At 40.3% G+C, this 16,645-nt stretch overlaps 1 protein-coding gene across 1 annotated transcript in view; it reads left to right on the forward strand.

Moving 5' to 3' along the window:
• The window catches only part of CSMD1 (CUB and Sushi multiple domains 1), a 5,088,256-nt gene that overhangs the window by 4,937,994 nt on the left and 133,617 nt on the right, over window positions 1-16,645 (forward strand). The window contains exons 63-64 of the mRNA XM_069235813.1: window positions 1,352-1,463; window positions 6,443-6,622. Of these exons, the coding sequence (XP_069091914.1) occupies window positions 1,352-1,463; window positions 6,443-6,622 (292 nt within the window). The remainder of the gene's footprint in view (window positions 1-1,351; window positions 1,464-6,442; window positions 6,623-16,645) is intronic.

Here is a 16,645-nt window from a genome sequence, read left to right on the forward strand (position 1 = left end):
TTAAGTATTGGTTATATTTCCTATTGTGGTGGTTTCTACCTCTTTGAAGTTTTGGAGGAAAGAGTTACAAATGCATAGGATACACTTTTCTCGTAATTCAATAAGTGTCATTTAAGTGATTGCTCAAAGGTCTTTCTGAAGAAAATAATTGTTAAATTAAAAAAAGTAAATGCAGCAAAGAGAACTAGGTGACATTGTGTTTGCCTATAAGTCTTTGCAATAATGGCAGGCATACAAAGTAATATACCGTTCTGTTTGTAAACTCTTCCAATCATGTAGATATATTTCGGTTGTCACAAAGCAGTCGAAACCCAGAGCTGTCAACCAAAGTGCATCTCATTTTTTAGAATATTTTGACCGCTTATTGTTTTATCACGAAATACAAACTAGTCTTGAAATGTGCAGAAAAATGTGGGTTTAGGAATAGGGAGTTAATCATACCATTCTGAATTTGGCATTGCCCGAAAAGTCATTTGCATATTAATGCATGTTTTCAAATGTGTTTTTGTGCACACAAACCTACAATTGGAAGCTTGAAATAGAAGTAGTTAGTTGTTAAAACATGTCCTTATATTCTGCATTACCACACTTCTCCCTATGACATCTGTTCTCCATATTTGAGTGTGGGTCCATCTTACGGGACAAGAACATATGAAAACTGTGACAATTTGAACTCAATTTAGTGTTCATATGGTTTTCACAAAGTCAAGACTTTGGCCTATTCTTGTCATGGCCAATAGTCTCATTCATGCAGTTAATGGGAGCTGCAATGTTCTTCTTAAAGTGTTGCATAGTGTTGTCACTTTAACTTATGGTAAATCTGTGCCTCTCTGATTTTTCAACATTTCCAATTGTCATCACTCTGATCCACTTCTGGGAAAATCCGTGTTTAGCTCCCTAACCATGAGGTACAGTTGAAAAAGAAGACTACTGTTATTTTTTGACATTGTAAGTCCAACATTTCTATTAATCAATATGTAGGGCATTTATGTTTGCAGATGTGTTTTGCTCACTTTAATATACTCATGGTCAAGAATATATTTTTGAATGGAACAATGTTCATTAAAAATATGCATTTCTCTCTCTCTCTCTCACTCTCTCTCTCCTCTCTCTCTCTCTCTATATATATAAATATATATACATACATATATATATATATATATAGATACATATATATATATATATATATATATATATATATATATATATATATATATATATTTAACCCAGTTATATTGTTTGTTTTGAATTATGAATTATTGTTTCTATGAAAAGGCTTTGTTCGCCATAATGCAACTGGCCATTGTATTCAAAACAATCACACATTTTCACATCATCTATATATTTGCAGGTTGGAAGCACAGTATTTTTCAAATGTAAAAAGGGGTATCACATCCAAGGCTCTACCACTCGTTACTGCTTAGCAAATTTAACTTGGACTGGATTGCAACCAGAATGCATTCGTAAGTACTGTTCTCGTTTTATTGCATGCTCAAACTACATTTGACTTCATTTTGGCACTATATTTACCAAATTTATAAATCTGCATATCTCTTGTTCTACTGATTGGATTTTTGCCATTTTAGTCTTGATTCATTTATTAAAATGTACTTCATTTTCTAAATTGGTGTGGGAGTTTTATTGTGTTGTGTTGTCACTTTATTACTATTTAAAATGCTCCATAAATACTTTCATATTGCCTCTAAGTTAAGCCTGACTGCTCTGTGCAAAGCTGCCAGTGGGTTGAGCACAGGTTAAGTTGCAGTTCGATTGTGCCTCACCCTGACACTGATTGTGGTTGCTACTTGTGTCGGGTTTCACCCCACCCCCAACAAAGGCCCTATTTCTCACAAGAGACAATTCATATTTTCATTCACAGTCTTTGTTATTTTTGTACAAAGAGGGGCATGCAGCAAAGACATTAATTGAAATCAAACCCTCTTGTACATCACACATTTCTCTATTGCTTTCATGTTTGGATTAGTGTCTAATCATGAGCTGATGTAGAGCAACATTTGGAAACTAAAAATACAATATAATGCTGTCAATCTTTCTGTATACAATCCTTTTTTGGGAAATTGGTTCACTTTCCAATATTATTATTTAGTAAATATTCATAATGATTATTTTAAAACTTGGTTCAGCATTATTCCCAAGAGTCAACATAGTGCTGAATGATGGTTTGCTTCTATTAACCTTCTTAACCATTAGTTATATAAAACATCCCCTCCAGATTATTAAACCACACTGATGGACCATATTAAAGCCCATTAGTACCTTTTAAGAGCTTGTCATTTAGTAATATTAATTTCCATGGTATTTGCATGTTACTATTTGTGGCAATTAGATGCCCTGCATTTAGAATGTGGGGGGATGCCAGATGCATAATGTATTTTGATTATGAATAATGTAGCCTCCAGGAATACATCTAGCGATAAACCTGACCAAGGACAAAAATAGTATAGGGCGTGCTTTGACAATAAAAGGACAAATGTGTGAGACTATATTTCGGTTAGCCTTAGTCTTTGGTGGCCTTGTTTGACCAAAATAATACTCACTGCACAAATGAAAAGAAAAACATAATATCACACTCAAACGTTAATTTAAATGTGTGTTATTTGGCATGTCAAAAGGCTAACAAAAGTGCCTTAGGCCATTAATACATAAAAGTCACCCACACAGATGATCTACCAGGTGCATTATAAATGTTTTCAAATACAAAGTTCAGATGAACATTCCAAATTACACATTGACACTTTTTTGGCCTTCCATTCTCATGTCTTAAATGTGTTGATCATGCAATAAAGCGATCTTAAATAGAACTGTTCATTGAAAGTTACTCTTGCCTCCATTGCCACCATGCTGTTGTATTTAGAAGCTTCTCCCCTCGTAATCATTGCTAATATCTCTGACATATTCCACAGTTAATGTTTATTCTTAGATATTACCACAGCAATTTTGGGGTGTTATATAATAAGCGATTGCAAAATTACCTGTGGTTAATGACTGGACCTTCCACTGGGCCATGTTGTTAACAAAAAAAGTGGTTTTTGGCTACTTGGCCAGTTATGGAGGCTACTCCTGGACTGCTTTCATGGCTATTTCAGAGAAGTCAATGAGAATGTCTGTAAAGGTATGAACGTTCATCACAGAGGAATAATAATAGACATGATCCATAATTCTGTTACATATGTACTTTGTGATACCCTGCTTAAGACTGAGAAATTTGCAAAGTTTACTTAACTGCTGACCCTCTAAATCCAAATCCCATCACTGACACCTTAGTCAGTTTTGTTTTAGCTTGTCTACCTGATGTGAGATGTATTGCAACAAGATATTTATGCATGCTGCATGTGCAAGAAACTAGGATCCTGTGGATGTCCCCCACATTTTGCCCCCACGTTTTGTTTTGATGCTTGATTCTGTCATTATTGATCTGAAAGTGTACTGAGGCCTGCTCATCAGACCCCCCATGACCTCAAATTATAACTTTGATTGGCAAACCTAAATGGCAAAGACTTTACCACCCCTTTAATGCCCTAGTAATTTGTACCAGAGGTACCAAGGGCAGGGATGCTAAAGGGGTCACCAGGGCTGCTGCATTGATTGTGCCACCCTCAGTGACCTGAGTGAAAACAAAGCCTGCAGGGCTGCTATGTCAGCCTGCATGAGCAGCTTGCCTGCTCGAGTTCGACTCTGTCCATACCAGGTGCAGGCAGAGTCTCCTCACTGCTCATAACATGTTAGTCACCCCTAAGGTAGGTCTCCTATAGCCCAGGAGGCAGGGTGCATTGTGTTACGAGTGTGGACATATATGTGCAAACATTTATGGCCCTCTGGAAGCATTTAAATGTAGTACTACTGCAGTTGACTGGCAGTCAATAGCATAACATAGTTCAGCTCCATGATGGCTTGACCTAATTCCCCCATGTTTGATGTAAAACACTGTGTTTTTTAACCCTAGACCTTACCCTGGTTTACCTAGCATGTAGCCAGGTGGCGTCCTCAGAAGATGCCCACTGAGCTTTCCCCTGCCTTGATGGGCTTTCCCAAGTGTTTACTACCAACACATAGTTGTGACCACATGCTGGGGAGTGTGCGCTGGTTGCAGAGGTCACGACAAAGGCCTGTGTAGGAAGGAAGTCACACCTCCACCCTGCCAGGATGACTAGCAATTCGACTTATCATGGTGGTTAGTTCTAAAGGCAACAGTGCTGCTGTTGGACAAAGGAATTTGTCCCCCACTCGAGGACAAAGCATCCCCCTGCCCCAAGCACCTTCTGAGCTGGGCAGGCTGCTCATGAACTGGAAACTCCTCTAAGGCTGATCAAACCTCTAGGGTGGGCCAGCTGGAGTGTACCGTGGCAGATGACCAGTTCCATATTGAAAAGGATTAGGAATAGTGGGTTCTGGGTAGTTTATAGACACACTCCCACCGGATGTGGCCACTTAAGGGGCAGATTAGCCTCAGGACTGGATGCCCATTGGCCACTGGTCCTCATACCCCTTAAAACTTCTAAATCTAGGATTTAAGAACCACCCTGGCACCAGAACCTCAGATCTGCTGTGAAACAAGAAGAGACTTGACTTCACAACAAGGCAGAATTCCACAAAGATGAGGTGCACTATCTGCACTTGTGGCAGCCACTCTGCACACCACTGGATTTCAACTCACCATGGACCAAGACAGGTTTCACAAGGACTGTGAACCCCTCTGCAACCGGACCCCTTCACCAGAACTCTCTAGGACTAATGGGAATAGTCACCTGACGGTGGCAGGACCAGACCGTAATTCCATGACCGCTGAAGAACTATCCACCAGGTCCCATAGCTTGGCTGTTCAATAGTAACTGGTCAGGAGCCTTCAGAGAATTGCAGACCAAACCCTCTGTGAGGCTCAGTTCTCTACATTGTTCTCCCCATCCCCTGAAGAAGATTACTCAAATGACTGTCCATGTTGGCACCATTGTTACCTCATTGGAATTTAGTTTTAAAAACCTTTAAAGATTGACAAATTACAAATCCTCTATAAGCTTCAATGAATCTTTTAACTAATAGATATACTATATGGGCCTTGGTTTTCAGGTTGGATAGATGGCTTGTCCATCTTAATTTATTATTGACCAGATAGCTATACACTGAAACATCCTCAAGGACATTGTCATCAATTTTTAATTTTACATGCTTCTGAACTTTGCCAAACATCATAAGCTTTGTTCTACCGGATTGACTTTAATGTCATTTTCAATAATATATTTTTGTGAGTTCCGTAACTGCGATTGAAGTCTGATGGGATCAATGAATGAGTGTGTTACCTCATTGTCATAAATAAAACCCTCATCCATAATCAGGCCCTTAGAGTAACCCATTCCAAAATGTTTAACACACTTTTCGACAAGGCTGTTCAGAGTTGTCGAAAGCAGAGTAATCTAGAACTAACATCCATACTAACAAATAGAGGAGCCTGGGCTCAACCTTGATGAATCCATCTTTCTACAATGAAATCACCTGTGATATCTGCTTTCTTGGCTGTAGTTGGACCCTTATCTAATTCTTGGAACTCAATGAATTAATGATAGCTGCGTAAGATCTTTCAAGATATTAACAGTGCTTAACACATAGATGCATGTAAATTGAGCTGCCTAGCTTTTGCTAATTCAAAAAGGCCATAAGTAATGGGACTTTAATTGAAAACAAATGTTTGCCTGTAAACTTCCACTACATTATTCATTGTGTTACATTTCACACACTTTTACTGAAGCCTGATTGATTCCTTACTCTTTAATTCACCCATGACCAGATAACCATCACAAAATCCTGCAGTTTGACATAAAAAAATAATACCCTGTAGTAAAAAACTAGATCCATCTTGTCACCTTTCTTGCATAATGGAATTATTGCTCATTCTAAGGCAGTTTTTGCATTAGAAACCATATATAAAATGAACAGCTATAGGTCTTAATTAAATGTAAAATGTCCATCTTCACTATGTCAGGTCCACAAGCTTTATTAGCTTTTGGCATCTCCTTCATATAATGTATACAAGTATCGTTTTTCAAATCACAGACATGCATAAAGTAAAGTCAAGATTATGTATGGGACCCTGATTATACTTGAAGAAAAGAACCGATTTGTTCTAGGGTGCGTACATGAAATGATCAAACAAGCAAATGGCATAGATCTATTTTCCTCATGTGGCTCCTTTATGAAAAAAATTATAAAGATCATAAAGTGAGGGAATCATACCTTATTATTAGATGACGGCTTCTTTCCTGCAAGTTGCTGTTTTTGATTCACATGAAGATGCTATAGTTTTTGTTTTCCTTGTAATATATGTATATAATTTTCAAAGCATTGTTTAGATTTCTTTGAATTTTTAAGAATAGGATCTTAAAACTTGCTGTATTTGATCTTTCGTTTTCTTTTTCTGACACTTCAACAGCTCATGCATGCAGACAACCGGAGACACCTACCCATGCAGATGTGAGATCGATAGATTTGCCTACCCTAGGCTACACGCTGCTGTATTCCTGTCAACCAGGATTTTTCCTTGCGGGTGGTTCAGAGCATCGAACATGCAAAGCTGACATGAAATGGACTGGCAAGGCACCAGTTTGTAAGAGTATGTTCTTATTCAAATATTGTGTGGTACTGATCACACTGTGCTATAAATTTAGTTTTAATTTAGACACAGATTTTCACTAGTGAGTGAGCTCTGATTTATCCTCCTTAACAACTGTGAACTTTGTATATAACTTGACCTGATGATGCATATGATACCTTATCAATCATCAAAAATGTATGTGTTGCAATGAAAAATAAAGTGGCCAAGAGAGAAAATCTTAATGTAGGCCACAATTATGTGGATTGAAAGAAAAAATGAATGCATAGGGCCTGATTTAGAACTTTGCAGAAGGGTTACTCTTTCACAATGATGACGGATATCCCATCCGCCGAAATCTAAATCCCATAGGACATAATAGGATTTAGATATTTGGGGACAGGATATCCATCAATTTTGTGATGGAGTAACCCATCTGCCGAGTTTTAAATCATACCCATAGTTCCATAGTGTATTCTAACATGCTATTCTCTATTTTAAGCAACTTTGGACCTTACTTATGGTTTGGTGGGTAGGATACTCTATCAAAACATGGTGGATATCCCATCCATTGTATTACAAGCCATAAACTATAGTGCACTACAGCGGACAAGATAGCTGCCTTATTTGTGAAGGATTATCCAGTCCACCGAACTATAATCATATCTTTAAAATAATACTCCACTTTCTCTGTAGTATTAGCCAGCTCTCAAATGTGTTCCAGTGACTGTACATATCACTGCTGAGATATTTTCAGTTACAAATTATAGGCTGGATAAAAGGTGTTGAGTTTAATGAAATATATACTTTGAAATACAAGGGAAAGTAATGAGGGAGAGACTTTGCAAAGATTATGAAAGAAAAATTGTTATTCAGGGAGGACTGAGATTTTACTGTTGCAGTAAAATGTCCTTACTTTAGTTGGAGTTTTATGAAAACAAATGGCAAAACATAAAATAGATATATCCTGAATAAAATCTATACAAGAGAACAACCTAGTTATGTACCAGTGAGCTTCATTACTCTGAGTCCAGTTCTTCCTCATCACAGTCACTACACAGTTCTTCTATCCCACAAACACTGTTTACATAGCCCAACCAAAACAAAGGACAACTTCTCCCATAATGATTCAAAGAGAAACTTCCCTCCCCACTTCCAATGTTATTCACTATACAGACTATGAAGAGGCCATATATCAAACCCTAAAGAATGGGAAAAAGAAAGGCAGTAAGTGATCAGGACTATGGTTAAGAATTAATTTGGAGTAATGAAGATTAATAGTATGCATCCAAGTTACTACTTCCACATTTGTCTCCCTTGTGTGGTTGTTACGCCAAGTGGTAATACGAGAGCATAAATAGAGTAACTTAATGGTCCAGTCAAATGATTTTAGAAACACAACACAAAAGTAATGCTACAACTATGAATTTAATAATAGTCAAATAATTGTGTTAACTTATACATTTCCTTTGAATAGAAGATAATACACAACACACAAATCTAATGAGAAACAACCAAGCACAAGAATGTGCAGAAAAACAACCACCTAATTGAAGATGGTGAGTCATGTATGTGTGAAGGGATGGCCAGGCAGCATCACAACAAATATCTCTTGATGAAACTCCATTGAAAGACACTCAACAGGTAGCCTTCTCCCTAGCAGATCTTCCCTCAAAAGAATGTGGAAAATCTGTACGTCACAAAGCATAAGCTGTGGAAATTGCAGTTTTGAGCCATTTCGGAAGTGTGGGAGAAGGATGAAGATCATTGCTTTTGATAGCAAATCTTATAAAGAGAGAATTGACCTCCTTACAAAAGCTATTTGATATATGTAAATGGAGAGTGCCCTATGAACATCAAGAGAGTGTAAACTAACCTGATACTTAGATGATGGATTCCGGAAAAAAAAAAAGTAACATGATGTTTTCTGGGCAGTGAAACTTGAAAAGCACCATAGGTAAAACTAATCAATTTGATCTAAGAACAAAGGAATTTGACCTTGTCTGCAAATAACCGGGTCAGAAAAGGTTCAGACAACAGAAGAGCCCTAGTCTCTCCATCCTTCGTCCAGAGCAAGAAACTAGTAGAAAAAATACCTTCTCTGATAGGAATTGGAATTAGATCAAAACATTCAAAGGGCTTGAAAGTAGCACTAAGGCTAGCCAAACTAAAGGGAAATTTCATGAAGGAACAGAGCAACAAATCACATGCCTACATAAAAAGCCCCTATGCAACAAGAGTCTAAGGAAGAAATTGACTAAATTCCCTCTTCCGGGATGGAAAAGCAGATCAATGGTTTTGCCTAGTAGAAACTGTCAAACCTAGTACAAAACAATTTGCACAAATGCAAGACCCTAACTGAATCACAAGAAGCAGGAGCGATAGACCCCAAAGGACCTAATGGTGAATGTAAGCTTTTAGAGCAAGTAGGCTTCTGGATGTTGGATACTTTTGAATACCTCAGGGAACACCCCAAGCATTCTTAACAATCAGAGCAATCTGATTTTGTTTCTCAAGACCCATACCCCCAGGCTCAGACAGATAAGTGAGGCTGATAAGGAAATGGAATTCTGAGAGAATTAGAATGGATTTCGAACTCCCAGTGAGGCGAACAGACATCTGTAGCATCTGAGGAGACCAAGGGCTACTGGACCATCCTGGGCCCACCAGAAGAACCTTCAGATGATCCTTATGTATTTTCTTTGCATGCCTGGAAATTATCTGGAAGGGTGGGAATGCACAGAGAAGACTCTACACCCACAGATTGAACAAAGCATCCCCTCTCCCCCATTCCCTTTTAAAAGGGATTAGGCAGCCAAAAAGAAGAATAAGGGAGTTTTCAGCACATTTTTCAGCTGAACAAGTCTACTGACTTACTATTCTTCCCCAGAAGACATACTGTCATTTAGAGAGGATATTCTCTTCTACCCACAGGGCTGTCACTTGGCAAAGCACTGATAGAGAGGGAGCTCTTGTTCCTAGAGGACCTTACCACCTGTTTGTCTGTCTGCATGCTGATACAACAAAGTGCACAAATAAAGCAGAGCCCTCTGGGCTGCTGCTTTTTGTGGCTGTTCCAAGGACCCTTGGAATTACTGTCTTTCAGAATTACCTCAGTGAAATCCTAATTACAGCTGTAGTTAGTATTATAAGAGGAGGAGATGCAAGCTAGCATCCTGTACTCACATTTGTCACAGTCAGCAGTCATTAGAGATCTTGACAGATCTGAGTACTCACCTCATATTACTGAGATTTGGGGCTCCAAAACAAAAGAATGTATTATACCAGAGGGTGAAGGTGAATTCAAATCTTGGATGGAGGAACGCAATGGATTTAATCTCACTTTGGCTTCTTAGCCATTCTCTTGATGTTGCTTAGAAAGATGGAAAATTAATCTGTTTGTTCTGTTCTCTGGAAAGATCACCGGTCCTAGATCCATTTGACAAAAGCTCCTATGAACTGCAGAGACTGTGGTGGATCAATGTGGGATTTCTTGAAATTCATAAGGAACCCATTCTCATGAAGAACTTTGCAGACTTGTTATACAGATGTGTTTATCTTTCAGAAGGAAGATGCAATTAGCCAACAAAACAAGTATAGATACATTTGATTTCCATGTTCATGTAGTATACCTGTCAGTGGCGGCACTAGGAGGTTTGTAAATACCTTTGGCACCGATGTATGTCAGACCAAAGGATAACACTCTGAACACTTAAATGTTTTCCCCTCAAGGAAAATGTATGGAATTTCTAAACTCTTGGATACATTTTCAAATGGAAACATTGACATGTAGGACAGGTCGATAATCTTTAGAAGTCTTATGTGAATAGAAGTTGTGACATCTCTTTGCGTTTGAAACCCAGAAAATGGTGGATTCGGCTGTAAATCTTGCATACACTTCAAAAGAGTTTGCTGTTGAGCTGCACACTGAGGAAGAGGAGTCTCACAAAATTATTTGTTTGTTAGTTTCTTGAAATTGGATTGGATTGCCTAACTTTACAATATGAAGAGCCTAAATATGTGATAATATAGATTTCCAAAATTCTTGAAAGATGAGAATGCAACCCCACAAATGGAGTTTTATTTTATAGCAATGTTTTAAGAAAGACTACGTTATAGAGGAAACAGCAGATTGGGTTTGGGCTTTGTCTATTAGAAGGATTCCCCAGCCACAACACCTTGAGTAAAAGTGTTGAGTATTAGACTTAGCTACCACTGGGCCAAACATTCTCTTGGTACAAAATCTGTATCCACTAGAAAAGCTGGGTTCATAAGTGTTTTTTATCACAACCAACTTTTTAACCATGTTCTTAAGTTGCTTTCCAGAAAATGTGAAACCTTCAAAAGTCAGTTTCATTAGGACTGATGCCTGAGAAGCATCAGTATTCCAAGATGGCTTCTAGATCTGTCTACATGCTGGCATGGATGTACAATATGATGCAGCTGCTGAGAAAAGGCCATTAAAATGGATATCCAAAAGAAAACCTGTTGCTACATCATCGAGAGGCCTGATGAACAATCCGCTCCCTCCTGCATATGGTTTGCTAGTACTTGAAAGTCTACAGGGGATCCTGTAAGCAGCATATGAAGTAGCCTGGATGGCAAAATTCAAGGCTGTATAGGATCTCATAATGGCAACGTCAATGTTCTTGTCAATTTTATCTGATGTCACTACATCCTTGAAAACTGTGATGAGAGCTTAGCAATTAAGACCCTCCAAACAGGACAGTTGGTGCACCATGGAACTGAGAACCACAAAACACAACTGCAACTGACGAGAAAGGAAATAGCGCACCAGCAAATAGCCAATAGACTGAGCCAGCTTCAATCTGTCCCTCAACCAATACCACCGACTTAAGAAGGAGACCAAGAGGAGTGCCTTGGCCAACCGCATCAATGCCAGCTCTAACCACAGCAAATAAATCTTCAACATCATCAGAGAGTTCTCTAACCCCTCAGCCCCTGAAAACATTATCACCCTATCTCAGGAACTCTGCGACACCCTGGCAGACTTCTTCCACAAGATCTCCACCATTTACAAGACTTTGAATCCTAACCCACCTCCACTGACACCCTCAACCTCCTCGCTCCCACAGATGCATACCATGATGCTATCTGTGACCACCTGCTTCCCACCTTGGACTAGCTCACCAGACAAAACACTGTAGCCATCATGAATGCTGTCCACTCAGGAGCACCCACGGACCCCTGTCCTCACCACATTTTCAACTTCGGGAGCAAGATGACCAGCAGCGAGCTTACTACCACTTCCAACTCATCCATAACCATGGCCACCTTCCTCAAAGTATGGAAACACACAGAAGTCAAACCCTTTCTAAGGAAACCTTCCGCTAACCCCAGTGAGCTCAAGAATTACCATCCCATCTCTCTGCCCCTCTTTCCCACCAAAGTCCTCAAAAAGGCCATCAACCAACAACTCAAAGAAAATCCGGAGATTAACAATCTTCTGGACACCTCCTGTTCGAAAGTCATCCTTTTTACCCTGATGACTCGCATTTTTTGACTGATACTGATGGTTAATGACTCTGATTTTGCCCTTGGCTGTGCTGACAAGGCCAGGGGCCAATCCTATAAGTAAAAGATATATGGCAATGAGGCATAATTACATTTGGCTCTGACTACCCACCTGTAAGTCCCGAGTCTATGGTAGGGCAAGTAGGTTTGATACCCCAGAGGACTTAAGGCACTTAGGACCAGATTTTACAAGGCCCTAGCGCCTCCTTGCTCCACACTAATGTCTTTTGTTTACGGTAATGTGGCTTAAGAAGGCAATTTTCACCACACCCACTTTACAAAGTGGCTCAATGCATGCACTGTGCCACTTTGCGACCTCTTGTGCCTCATTATGCCGGCATCAGGTATAATTGCATGCAAGGAGGTGTTCCAACGTTAGGAGTCCCACAAAAATGACACATTAAAATTTACAAGATTTCACAACGCCATTTTTGGCGTCATTTTTAATGTCTGCTCAAAGCAGGCGTTAAAGTTACACACCCATTTTAATCAATGGGCATCCTTGCACTTTGCTGCACTAGTGTGAAATGTTTTGAAGCTAGTGCAGCAAAGCACCACAATAGAGTGGAAATGTTGATGCTACTGGCTTAACATGAGCCATGGTGAGCTGTATTGTAAATACTGGGCACCCATGGTTTCGTTAGGTGGGGCATGTGTGACTCAAGAAAACTGGCACATTAGCACTCATGCATCAGTTTCTTGTAAATATGCCCCTTAGGATGCACTCCTGTGGTATCTGTAGTCATTTTAAAGCCAGCCCTGCTTTGCAGGATGCTTTTAAGATAGAACTATGCCCTAATAGGAACTTGGAATTAAATGTACTTTCAAAGTATTAAATTATCTTCTTATTTTTACATATAACTCATCCCTAATATCTACCCTTGGTGCCCCAAGGATAGGGTGCATTGTACAAATGAGCAGAGACATTATAAAATATTTTAAATGCCCTGGTGAGGGAAAAACTGTAAATTTCATTTTCCCCATTGTAGCACTTCTAGGTCTATGGGCTAACGTGGGAAGGGTTTATTAAACTTTAAATAAAGTCTAACTTTTGACAGGAGTGAGGTAGAGCAATCATTCAAAGTGTCAAAATAATAGCTATGATAAATGTAACAACTTCACAAGGTTAGATGTATTACAGCTATTGCAGGAAAATAGTTTTAGGACTGATTTCCTCAAATTAGCCTTGCAGCAGCCTCTCCTGATTGGTCAGCCTTTGACAGGCTGAGCCAAGCTGCACTGATGAGATGTGAAGTAGCCTGGGCTTAGACAAAGGGACCTACTGGTGGGAGGAGATCTGCTGTTGCAGATGTCAGCACAGTAAGATGGCTGGGTAGCCAAACTGGTCTTCAAAGGGAGAAGGACAGATGTTGAGAGACCTAGGTCCAACTGCACTTCCTTCACCCCTAGTCAGAAGGGAGCCTCTCTAATTATATTACAAATGGGGCTGGATGGGGGGTGTAGGGAAAAGTTAGCAACACCTGTGGTTGGGTTAGCCAGACCTGAACCTCCAAGAGAGAATGTCTCCATTTTGGGTTTTTGTGGAAGTGCTTTCACTGACACAAATATGCAGGACTTCTAAGGAAGTTGTTATCACTGAGGGTGGCACTCTGTATCCCATTGGTCAGGGGTGCCCCATCTACTGGTCAGCCCACAAACCTGGATAAATATGGGAGAGAGGACCAGCAATTCAGAATCCTGCCTGGAAACATCAAGAGAAGGACTGACCTGCTGAAGCCCTGGTCTGCACAATAAGAGGACTGCACTCCGAAGGACTGCACCTGCTGCACACTTTGGGTTTCACAAATGATTCTTTACTTGGCTTAAAAAAAATAAGGAGTGGGCTTCCTGAGAGCAACAAGCTCAAAGGAGCTGCCAAGAGTCACCTGCATCAACTCCTGCAAAGACAAGCCCAGCTGACCATCTAAACTGGGCTTACTCAGATGCATTGTGGGGATTGTACTCCCAACCCTCCAAGGAGCAACTCGGAGCTTCTAGAACCTTAGCTGCTGTTGTGGACACTTCAAGGCTCTAAAAGGACCTTCTGTAAGAAGATCCAGAAGTTTAGAACTATTTAGAGAATTTTTGGTAAAAAGCTCCATAAGGTGACCAACCCGACTTTGAGAGTCAGGCAAGTGACATCGAACCGTGACTTGGTCTGAAATGTAGGTTTTTCCCGCTGAAGTTCTGGAGCTCTTCACCATCGACAATGAGAACCCAGACCTTCAGGAATCACTGAGGTATTGTGCTGAAGCAAGCTGCCATTGTCGAACTGCAACCCGGCCTGCCGAGGAGACTCTCTTGGCGTTGAGAGAAAAAGCTAAAAAAACTTGATTGTGTGACTTTAAAAACTTGACTGCCCCAACCATTCATTATAACCAACCTGTGCTCCATCGTGGATGGCCTAAAATTTGGACTTCATCCCTGTCCAGTGCGTTCAGATAGTGGTGGTTCGTGGTTTTCACTTTTTAGTACTAGAAAGCACATGTTTACGTCTAATATTGAAAAATTCATATCTCTGGTTCCCTATATTGGATTTTTGTTGTTTTGGTACTTTAAAGAACAAAGTTTCTCTATTGTAAATTGTTTTAGGATTTTTATTGTGTGTTGTGTCTTACTTATTTACTGTTTTGTTCATATTAAGTGCTTTAGACACCTGTCTCCTAAGGGGACTTACTGCTCATCAGCCAAGCTACAAAGGGTTGAGCAAGGATTATTTTATTTGAGTGGACCTTATTTGTGGGTGTGGTGTTCTTATTAGCTGTAGGTACCTACCTGCACCTACTAATAAACTACTTTCCAACTCTTCCGAATCTCAATTCTGCACCAACCACAGCACCAAAGCCCCACAATCGCTTCAACTCAGAACCCTCTTTGACTGCGGAGAAATTGCCGCCCTGATCCTCCTCGACTACTCAGAGGCATTCAACACAGTATCCCGCCAAATCCCATCAAGAGACTTGATTGCATCGGAATCCAAGGAGACACCCTCAAAAGGACTGCATCCTTCCTTAACAGAAGAACCCACGGAATCCATCTACCACCTTTCACCTTGTAACCCAAGAACATAATTTGTGGTGCTTCTAAAAGCTGTATTTCAAGCCCTACAGTGCTCATCATCTACATGACCCTCTAGGCCAATATTATCAGAACTCATGGAATGAGCATCATATCCTAAACGGACAACACCCATCCTGTCGCTATCAAAATACCCCTCCATCACGGAGGCCAACTTCTGCAGGTGCATGACAGGCATTACTGACTGGATGAATAACAACTGCCTAAAACTCAACACAGAGAAAACTGAAGTGGTGAGCTTTGGGAACAACACCTCCCATTAAAACGACTTCTTGCTGCCTACTGAACTGGGAGTAGCACCCTATCTAACAGACCATGCTTGCAAACGTGGCATCATCCTGGACAGTGAGCTCACCATGAAAAACCAGATCACCAGTGTCTCCTCCGCCTGCTTCCTAATTCTTGGCATGCTCCATCATATCTTCAAATGGCTCCCTGTCAACACCAGACAAACTGCCACTCAAGCCCTAGTCACCAGTTGGCTGGACTATTTCAACACACTCTACATAGGAATCACCACACACCTCCTGAAGAGACTGCAGACCATACAGAATTAATCAGCCAGACTCATCCTTCACATCCACAAAGGGACCCACATCCCCACCCCCTCAATAATCTCCACTGACTCCCAATTCCGAAGAGATGTCAATTTAAGATGTAGATTCACACCTACAAGGCCCTTCACAATCAAGGACCAGCATACAGCAACCACCACCTGAATTCCCACCTACCTTCCAAAACCTGAATTTCATTTCCCTCTCTCTCTCACCCCCTGCATCCGCTGAAGCAACAGTGGAGGACATTCCTTCTCCTAACTGGCAGGAAAATCCTGTAACAATTCCCTCTCTTCACCTGCAGACCTCATCCTCTCTTCTGGAACTCAGGAAATGACTCAAGACCTGGCTACTCAACTAAACCACTTAGCAGCTCTGTTCTCAGTGCTGGATACTCTCACAGGTGATTAGCCATGCTCTATAAATATTTTTTGATTGATTGCTGAATGACTGGCAGTCTTCATGAAGCTGGGATTTCCTCTGCAAAGTCCTCTAATGCCTACCCTCTGGCAAAAATTCTCAGAAAGGATTGCTGATCCACTTTCCTCCATTGATGACATTGGATGAAAAGAAAAAGTCCCCATCATCTCCTACTGGAGTTGAATTTGAAAATCCTAAACTGTTTCTCAAATGTTACAACAATTCAGAGAACATATATTCCTGCAGAAAACAACCCCTGACTTCTTAGTCTGCAAGGGTTGCATACAAGATCCTCTTGGGATTCCAGTTTTTTTCAATAATCTGCTGAAGCATCTTCATTGTGGACGAAGCTTCCAGCTCCATAGGAGAATGGGCTGTCAAGTGGCAGGGACGGATCTTCCACGCTTTCTTGAGCGTGTAATCCTTCATTCTGAACAAACTGCTGGAATGAATTAAA

This window comes from Pleurodeles waltl, chromosome 5 (assembly GCF_031143425.1).
Source record: "Pleurodeles waltl isolate 20211129_DDA chromosome 5, aPleWal1.hap1.20221129, whole genome shotgun sequence".
Classification (NCBI taxonomy): domain Eukaryota; kingdom Metazoa; phylum Chordata; class Amphibia; order Caudata; family Salamandridae; genus Pleurodeles; species Pleurodeles waltl.